Source organism: Opisthorchis viverrini (genome assembly GCF_000715545.1).
Source record: "Opisthorchis viverrini unplaced genomic scaffold opera_v5_243, whole genome shotgun sequence".
In the NCBI taxonomy this organism is placed as follows: Eukaryota; Metazoa; Platyhelminthes; class Trematoda; order Opisthorchiida; family Opisthorchiidae; genus Opisthorchis; species Opisthorchis viverrini.
The window spans coordinates 396,353-405,899 of record NW_008751899.1 but is presented as its reverse complement, the minus strand read 5'-3'; the positions used below and the strand labels follow the sequence as shown (position 1 = coordinate 405,899).

At 42.5% G+C, this 9,547-nt stretch overlaps 2 protein-coding genes across 2 annotated transcripts in view; both read right to left on the bottom strand.

Moving 5' to 3' along the window:
* Positions 1–246: 246 nt before the first annotated feature.
* Positions 247–2,022, bottom strand: T265_14690 (hypothetical protein; the record flags this gene model as incomplete). Its single annotated transcript, XM_009174809.1, has 1 exon — positions 247–2,022. A coding segment is annotated over one exon (1,776 nt), but the record flags the coding sequence as incomplete, so codon positions are not given.
* A 182-nt stretch (positions 2,023–2,204) lies between these two features.
* The window catches only part of T265_08879 (hypothetical protein), a gene marked incomplete at both ends in the record, with an annotated part of 161,354 nt that continues 154,011 nt past the window's right edge, over positions 2,205–9,547 (bottom strand). The window contains one exon of the mRNA XM_009174801.1: positions 2,205–2,325. Coding sequence (XP_009173065.1) covers positions 2,205–2,325 — 121 coding nt within the window. The remainder of the gene's footprint in view (positions 2,326–9,547) is intronic.

Genomic DNA, 9,547 nt, shown 5'->3' with positions numbered 1-9,547 from the left:
AAAACTCAGCTGACTAAAACATCGATGACGATTTGCTTCGTAAGCTAGAAACCAAGTCAACAAACGAAGCACATCCGTGCTCAGATAGGTACACTGCCTCGCATAATTTACAGATCGTGGGTTGCAACTAAATACATGTTTTGCTATACTCACCAAAACTTCGTCGTTGGTTTCTCACACACATGGACGGGTTAAATGCAGACAACACGAACATAAAAGAATCGTAGTGCAATAAGTCCTCATCTAATTGGCCAACGCCGGCTTCCGAACGACCGTTACGCATGACTCTTGGATATGATTCAAATGGTTTGAATTCACACTTGTCCTCTCCCCATCGATCGATGCACACGGAGCATAGGCTTTCGGGAAGGGAAGGGGCAGTTCGGCAGATGCGCAACGATGAGTCGCCTTTGGTTGGTTGCCACTGTCCGCTTGTTGAAACAAAATAAGATCGTTTATAACCGGTGTGCCTGGTGATTTTGGCACATGGTCCACAGCTGTCGTAGTGGGATTTTGGAACCCCCTCATTTGCTGCCCATCTAAGATGTTTTGTTGTAAGGACATTGGGTTATGATGCATCTGTGAACTGGCAGACTCAATGTGTTTCAACGATACAGGATGCTTATTTAGCCTAGCAAACTTTCGCCGACCATTTTCTGAATTACATACGTTGAGTTCGGAATAGCGTCCCAGCGAACCACTTCGAACAACACCAACGCCTCGAGTTTCACTCATAGAATGGTTCGATGGTGCGGGACTTGCGGATCCGTTTTGATAAGGCACAATGACACCACGTGTTGTGACTGGAACAAAAGTAAGCACGCCTGAACTGTCATTATAAAGGGAAGCACGCCCCGCTGAGATAGGATATCCTGACAAATGACCATACTGAGGGCCAAGTGCAGCGTAGGAAATTTGGGCTCCATGAATTCCAGGAATGGCACCACAATCACTCAAATTACTAGCGGTCATTAGGACGTTGTTCACACTTGCCGTATCACCAGTAAGGTGTGCTAGCCCTGCGTGTCTTGGAGAGGTGTCTGTGAAATACACAGGGGATGGTTGACCAACATTAATTTTCCCATTTGTTTGGAAATACGAGGGTGACGGGTGAGGATCTCGACAAACGCTCAGTTCAGAGGGTGGTGCTTTTTTTCTGTAAAATCCTGGAGTTTTGCGCAGGCGAATACACAATGTTAGAGCAGCAATGGCAAAAACAATACACAAAAAACTTAGGAGTGCACAAGCGACGCGGGAAATAATTAACTGCATGTACAGCTCACGGTTCTGTCGTTCGGCTTTTGAAAGGGAAGCTGTTAAGATTCGAGAGGTGTTTAAAACTTTGAGTAACTGTGGGTCGTCCGTGCTTTCTGAAATAGATTCCGTAGGGTTAGGAGTGATAGGACACTCTTTTCGAGAGCAAAGTACATGCTGAGGTGTGACGAGGTGGTCCGGAGATATTGGATCAATCAGTTCCAGCTTCAGTTGTTGCCCAGGACGAAGTAGTACCATGACATTCAAATCGCCGACTCGGTCAGCCAAATAGAAGTAACGGCTCTCGTCAGCAAGCTGTGCAGCCACACCAGTAATAATGCGGCCATCTTCTGCCTTATCAGCCCGCAAAAGAGCATCCAGACGATTTAAATCAATCATTGTTGTTGTAAGTTCCTTGTTAATACGTTTAAGCTCCTCCTCTGGCCGGTTACCTTGATTTTCTTCCTCTTCATTGCCATTTAAGGCACTGCGAACAACGTGACCGTTCTGAAGTTGGAGACGCGTGCACGCCAATGCATGTCCGTAAGCATCAAGGCTGGAAGTGGGCGGAGGAACAAGCCACGCATAGCTGATGTTGCATTGTCCAAGACGGCGGACACCTGTCTTCCCAAGAATCTGGTAGGAGTCCGCGGGTAAAATTCGGCGATTATGGCCATAAATCACTTGGCCGGTAAGTATCCCAGTTGAGTATATGCAAACGATTGTTATGAACAAATTCAGTGTTCCCGATAAGGGTCTCCTATGCATGGTTTGTGATCGGGAGAATAACACAGAGATAGTCCATGTGAAAAGTCAAGGTTTCGGAAAGTGAGAAGTGTGTACACGTTTCACATATCCTTAGCAAGGCAGAATACCTCAGGGCAGTTTTCTACCATCTATGAGCAGGACAATCATATGCACGTTGCAAAATCACAATCGTTCGCTAAGCCTCAGAAGCATGAATGCGATTGGCTTTCTTGATGTCTGAAAGCTAGCTTCTGATTGGCTACGGCAATGTGCACATGGCTAAGCGCACCGTTTCCTATTGCTTTACGGTTGATTAAACCTGACCTATCAACACCAATAAAATAAATCGACTACGTGCACCAGAATGAAAAACTGAATTGATGGGTTCATCTCACTTTGAACAAGAGTCCGCAGAACGTTAAAAACGCACATCGGCCTTTTTATTATGTCCACGACAGTAATGGCCACGGTGTTGTGTAAAACACTAGGTGAAAATGGAGTAAAATGCGATATCACTAGTGGAAACTCAATATGCATATAAATATATCACAATTCTCCGTCTCAATCCATAAAATCAGACCATCCTCCCGCATACCTGTTCACAGACAAATGTTACTGGCGCCTGTCGTTCTGTCTTATACTTGGAAGGACTCGCAGCTCATCTCCTTAGTGCCCATTCGGAGTATCTGAAAAATTGTTATCTAACATCAAAGGGAAAAGTGTCCGTCGCCCAAACAGTCTGTCAAGATTCCTTAAATTTCTGCTACCTCCGGTTGCTTGATTATGTTTTAGAAGACCCTGTTTCTTCTGGTGAAAAACGGGTTAACAGGAAGTAAGCTGCTAAATTGCTCGCTAAATGGAGTCACATGGGTTTCCATCTCATGACATGTTGGGATATCTACATACGGCCGATTAAACTTTGCTTCCCCTCAGCGGTAAAAAGAAGTGTCATTGTTCGTGTCGAAATACGAAGACCATCAAAACAAAGCAGTAGGAGTCATTTTGGTCAGCAATGTTGCATGACAGCCACTAGTTGAGTGCAAATTTACATTTTGCAGTAAATTTGGCAGGTTTTGGTTGTTTGTATATTTTTGACTCCATATGTTTTCAGCAAACAACACGTTTCACTCAGCATAGATAGTCCTTTAAATCGCTTTGTTTAATTCATACCACGAAAGAATAGGCCAGTTGACATCATTAAGGAAGCGCAGAATACGCGGCGTTTCAAAGCACTGATATGTGAGACCCTGCATACATTATAACCCATTGATATAAACGCCGAAACATCTAAGACTCTGTTGCCTGTCGATTGGATGAGATTGGCAAGAGTGCTGAAAACTCACACGATCTTTCAACCGTAGAGTCATCCGAAAAACTGACAAATTTCATCAATATGAAGCAACTGGCGATTCCCCAACTTTGTGATCATCAGTCCATGAAAATCACTAGCCACACTGGCCCATTTAATTTAAGTCAACCTACATCTAGGACCCAAACCTTTGCGTTCCTCACAGAGGCGATCCGAATCCAGCTGTAAATAACGACATTATTTCAAACGATATTACTGTTAGATATGATGCCCGAGTAGTAAAAAAAGACCCTGCGTTGTGCAAGTAATGTGACCTATTTATTGTCAAGCAAGATATATCAAAAGTATCTACAAGCGCGGAAGTAAGTGACAATTCGTAGAAGATATTTTCCACATGATCTAAGCCCAAATGCTCCAACAATAGAAATACATGTAAAATGTTCCCTCTGGTAACGTTTTTCTACGTGCTCGTCAGTCCAATTATAGTAACGTGCCTTATTAAAACCCAAGACATGGAGAAAAGTGCAACACATAACGATAATAAGGGATTACAAAGGCACAGTTATATCCGTCATTTTTACTGCATTAAGCAACATGGACTGTTTGTGTCGGTCATTTAGTTGCCTGTACCGTGATAACGTAAACTTGGGTGCTGTCTTTGTCATCATAACGGATCAGCATGAATGACACTGCTGAATAAGCTAAAGTGCGGTGATCATCCTGGACATGATCGTATCACATGCGGAAAAACCTGTTTTTCATATATTGGGATTCAAAGCTAGATAGAAAATAAGCATTAGTGGTGACCTTATATAAATAATACTAATGGACTATCAGTAAAAATGTACCTGTATGCTAAAAGCTAGTCAAGAAAAGGCTGCGCATACGAGTAACATTTTGTTTAACCAGGAGAAATAATTAAGTTTAGATATATTTAAATGTTGAAACGTAATGAGTAAGTGCAGCCGACATTGTTAGCTCACAGGTACTCCAGCAAAAAATAACGCCTAGTATTCTAGCTTAAATAACTTGGAAATGTCTTGTGTTACCTAAAACCTTTGGGTGAAGCGCAAACGTGACCATGCGCATGAAGACGTCCAACAGAATTTTTATGTTTGGCAACATCTTCAGGAAGCGCCTGATATAAGCTAGTCCACGAAATAACCAGTGTCCTTAATGAGTTATTATAAGAGTGATGCATCGAGTACTGCCAGTCTCCAAGCTATTTCGTATTAAACGACGTCCATGGTATCTACTGAAGCAAATGACTGATTAATTGAACTTGTCAGGATTAGCCCTGCGATTGCGTATATTATGCGGTTAGGTATTATACAGACGCATACATATGTGTACATATATTTATATATACAAGTGCTGTTTTAGTTTGATTTTGATGACTATCTGAATAGACTGTGCAGTAAGAGTTAGGGGAAAGAGAACAAAGACAAATTATCAGAGTAAGTGCTACTCATCATATTCAGGTAAGTTTTTAGCAATTAAATCCATATATGTGGTGTCCAAATTCCGCAGACAGCACGCGTCAACCGAAACCCTGAATATGGAGGTTGTATCTGCAACTCAGTACAATGAATACACCTGGAACAGGTTTTCACATTTTCCGCTTATAGTTCAGGTTGTGAGAAAGTGGTTTACCCAAGCCCATTTTAATCATACAGACTGCAGCACCTACATTTATATCAACCTTGACTCACACAGGAAGTAACCTTCCAGTATGCGGCACACAGAGTAAACGAGTGAACAACTAACAATGATTCAGCCAGCAGTGGTCACCACGTGCCCACAAAAGAGGGAAGGCGGCTATTTTTTGGCTTGAATTCCTTCAGTAAAACAAGGGATTTTTTGTCTACTCGAAGCTCAGGCAAGAATACAACGAAGGATTTTCATACACTGAGCTGGCCGCAATACTTGACTCTACGTACTGGTAGCCATCGTACTATGTGGATTGTTTCTCTAACCAAATTGTTTCAGAAGTCTTGTCTCCCACTCAGAGATCACCGGCCCGGTTCACTATATAAGTGATATGATGGCAGAACCAATGTTAAAGACATTATTCATGTCATGCTCACATGATTTTTACGTACGGTTTAGTGTGGAATTCACTGCTAGCTAATTCAGTTTAATTGTTTCTGATAACTTCACTCGATAATCGGTGGGATATGGACCAGGTGAACTTGGTTTTGGCCAAGCACTATTTTCTTTATGGTTCAACATTCCGCTCAAAAACCGTGCCCGTTTGGAAGGTTCACTGATCAGATCGAAAGTGATTCGATGGTGGCGCTGTTTGTGTGCTTGACGGAAATTCAAAACACCCAAGATTTTACGGCTTTTCAATCAAGTCACCTAAAAATATGGGCTTCCGTTACCCAATAGATAACTCTGATGAACCAGTTAAATGGCAATTAATGAGTGTAGACAAAATTTCAGGCCGAACCATCGCAGAGATTTCCATACAAATGTCAAAATTTCTTAAAGGCAGCCTTTTTCAGAACTAATTACAGTAGTGTGTAACCGCTTCAGCGCCCCACTGCAGCCAAGTTAAGCTGCAAAACGTAGCACACAGTAGTGTTCTCCTGGGATTGCCCTTAGCAGAAAATGCAACCTGATCAACAGCCAACAAACCCACCCAAACTGTCAATATTTACGCGTACTGTCTAGAGTTAAACGTACGGTGTATATTCATTCGTGAATTTGGAATGACAGTGGGGCTTGTATTTTGGTCTTTTTTCACTAGACTTTTGCACCAGAAAGAATATATTGTTATTGTGTAGGTGACCAAGAGTGAATATCGCCTCGTCTCTTCAGACAAATATGATCCAAGGGGGTTCAGTAATGTAATTATTTCTTGTAGTGTGAATAGCATTGGTTTTCCGCGTGGCTTCGCAATGGTGGGAATCTGGTGCAAGATTTAGGAAACCATACTCACGCTATCGGACAGTTTGTGCATAAGATAGTTACTTCAGGCAAATCCATTCCAGATTTGGAGGACTTTCTGAGCTTGGAAATGAATTTCTGAAGGCTGTAGGACTATCTTTAGAATGATGAACCCATAAACACCCAAAAATTTGCATTTGACTACTGGAATTACTTGAATTGAGTTTGCTTAGGCGAACATACATACAATAAAACCCTGTCAAATGGCCGCAACAGACAACTACATGATGGCACATCAATTATTTTCAATTGTTATTACTACCAAATGCCGTAGGTGAGTAGTGACGCTTGATTTGAACAAAGCAATCTCAGCTTGTTTGAGTATTACACTTTTTTCATTATTCTAAACGGTAGCCATGTTCGTTTTAGATATAGGTAGCAAACGGCATAACACGTATTGCCAGATGAAACCAGGCGTTCATCCCGTGCTTGTAATCTTGTGGAAATCGTGGTTACCAACGTCCGTTGCGATCTCAGTACTGGGATGAACACCATCCCGCAATGCACTGTGTTCCTATCACGCTGTTTACATTTCAACGTGATGGCTTCTGTGTATCCAAAGTAAGTAAGTTTGCGAAATTCTAATAATGTATTCAGACCCTTTGTACCACGAAAGCGTTTGGGCGCAGCTTGGTGCGTAACTGAGTCGAAAATTATGTGTGAACTTTTGTTATTGGATGCTTCTCACCACAGTTAGTGCAGATTTCACAATCATGAATCAACGGTGACTGGAAAACAGTATCGTGTACATCAAGAACTACGGTAAGAGGTCAAGTTAATGTGCATGTGATCAAGAAAAAGAAGTTTTCACAAACTTGCGTCATTATTAGCATCAGAAAGGAATTTCACTGAAGCCCTGTATTCAAGGTAACTGCAAGAGCGGTCTTAGTCTACAGTTGTAATACTAAACCCCTCCTAAGACAGGCTTCTTCGAATTTCTGATAACCCGAGTCTCCACTTATTAGGAGTTAGCCGGCTGTATCGAGTACATGACGAGGTGGTTTGTAATTGGGTTATTAGGAGCGAAACCGAATCCACGGATCAAACAAAACCCTGCCGAACTTACAAGGAAGAAAAGCCGTGGTTATGCACCACTCTTATCTAACAAATGTTTATTCAATAAGACTGTATTTAATGTTCCAAATGATTACTGAAGAAATGTTATCTAAGAATAGGACGTAACAAGCCAACGTGGAATGCATTCGGCTGCAGACAGCGTCGTGGGATCATCGCGCCCTCCTCACTGGGACTCACATGATCCTGCTCGCAGATGTTTAGAAATTCCGCAGGGCGCAGCACACAACCGGTCACAGTGGCGCACCTGCCATCATGCCCTAGCAGAGCTGCCTAGCTGAAGTTCGCCTGTTGTCATGCTTTAAGCCTACGTCGGTTTGGGTTCGCATAAGATGCTTAGTTAATTTTGATGATGGCAAGTTTGTTCGATATAATACGCAGATGTGCTTATACTAGCTATTTCCAAGGGTGTAGGCACATTACTATTGATCTCATTCCCTATGGAAATGGGGCTTCGTCACAATAAGTCATTTCACTTCTCTTTTTCTCCACTCTTGCTCCCTGAAACTGGCATGCACTTAAGCACCAGTATGTATTACTAGCGTATTAGTGCCAATAGTGATGGTGATGATGGGCACCTTTACAATTGTGCTCCGGGTGTTTGTGGGATATATAGAGTATTTGACCGGGGCCAGATAACGCTAATTAAATGTTTCAAGATATAGACTGTCGACTGGCCATCCCCAAAATCACGGTATTGTGATTGACCTTAGCTCAATGGGCGGTAGGCCAACAGTGTTATGCGACATGGCTTAATTCTTCATTCACACCCATTCCGATAGCGGATGGCTATAATTGGCACCCTTAATGGACATTTAGCTGCCTTTTCTATAGAGGAGAATGTCGGTAGCCCAGGTAGCGTAGATGGTCGTTGGCTTGTTCGCTGAGCTGGGCAATTTGGTTGCAAACGTTTCATCACCAATCGAGGTGACATCATCAGTGCGTAGTTGTGCGTAGCGGTGGGTTAGCGGTTGTGCCTTAATATGTCACTTGGTTCGTGGACGAAATCCACTTGGGACAAATTATAAGATTAATGGGAGTATTAAAATGCAATGAGCGGAACAGATGTCCTACTGTGTGCTAGGAGGTGGTGTCCCTTGGCCGATAGTTTGAAGCCGAATTGAGGTGCTGTCGGCCTTCAATATCTGGACCACTATCTATCTGCTTACCTCAAATTTTAGCTTTTGAATAGGGACATTAAAAAAGAACAGAATGATATGAATAGTACTTCATTTTGTTTGCTCTAAATAACGCATTTCGCACTACTACTCCGTTATCTACAATGGGAGAGACGTAGAAGTGCCTTGGGAATGTTCGGGAATTTCGTTAGCAGTAAAAGTTGCTTCAAAAAAGAAAAATTCCTCATTACTGTCTCAGAATAAGTTAGAGCACAGTATCACCTCAGTTCTAGTAGTCTCGACGGAAACTTTGCTCCATATAATTCTGTGCAGGCCCAACTAATACCAGCTAGTTTGGAGGCAACGTATGGACCGAAATTCCAGACCTAGTTTACTAATTTCAGAACGAATGAACACTGTGCAAACCTGTTTGGAAACTCGCAGAACAGGTAGCGTGTCCTCATATTAGGACGAGAAACATGGTTTACTCACCAAACTACTCTTGCTTCTCGGACACACGCGCCGACCATATGTAAAAACGAATGACTGTGTTTGGTGATTCGACCGCTGGGTATGACGTCTACAACACCTGTCCCCTCTCATTGGTTGCTTTAGCTCTCATTCACAACCACCACTTTGCAGTGCATAGTTCGCCAGTGGACAGGAGTATAATGGGTTCCCGGTAGGGTATACTGCTTGGCAGCAGTTAGGTTTATTCGCCCACTGAACTTCTTGGAAAACGACATGTACGCTTTGGTGACATTTGAGTATGCGCCAACAGATGTTTCCGTCAAAATGCCTGTTGCAAAGACCCATGCAATTGATTCTGCAAACAATATCGTATTCTCCTAGCACAAAGGCTCGAACCTTTTCTTCAGTGAGGTAAGATGTCCAGAAGATCGATCAATAAAGAGTGACCAGTCAGAATTTTAATTCCGCAAGAGGGTTGCTTTCAAACAGCGCTACAAACGATAAGTGAAGCATGCTGATACACATGGCTCGATGTTAAACTATCAAACAGAGACTAAAGTTTCGGATCTCTCTAAAAACTAAGTGTATTGCACCGTACCACACACCACAAAATAGTGCAGGA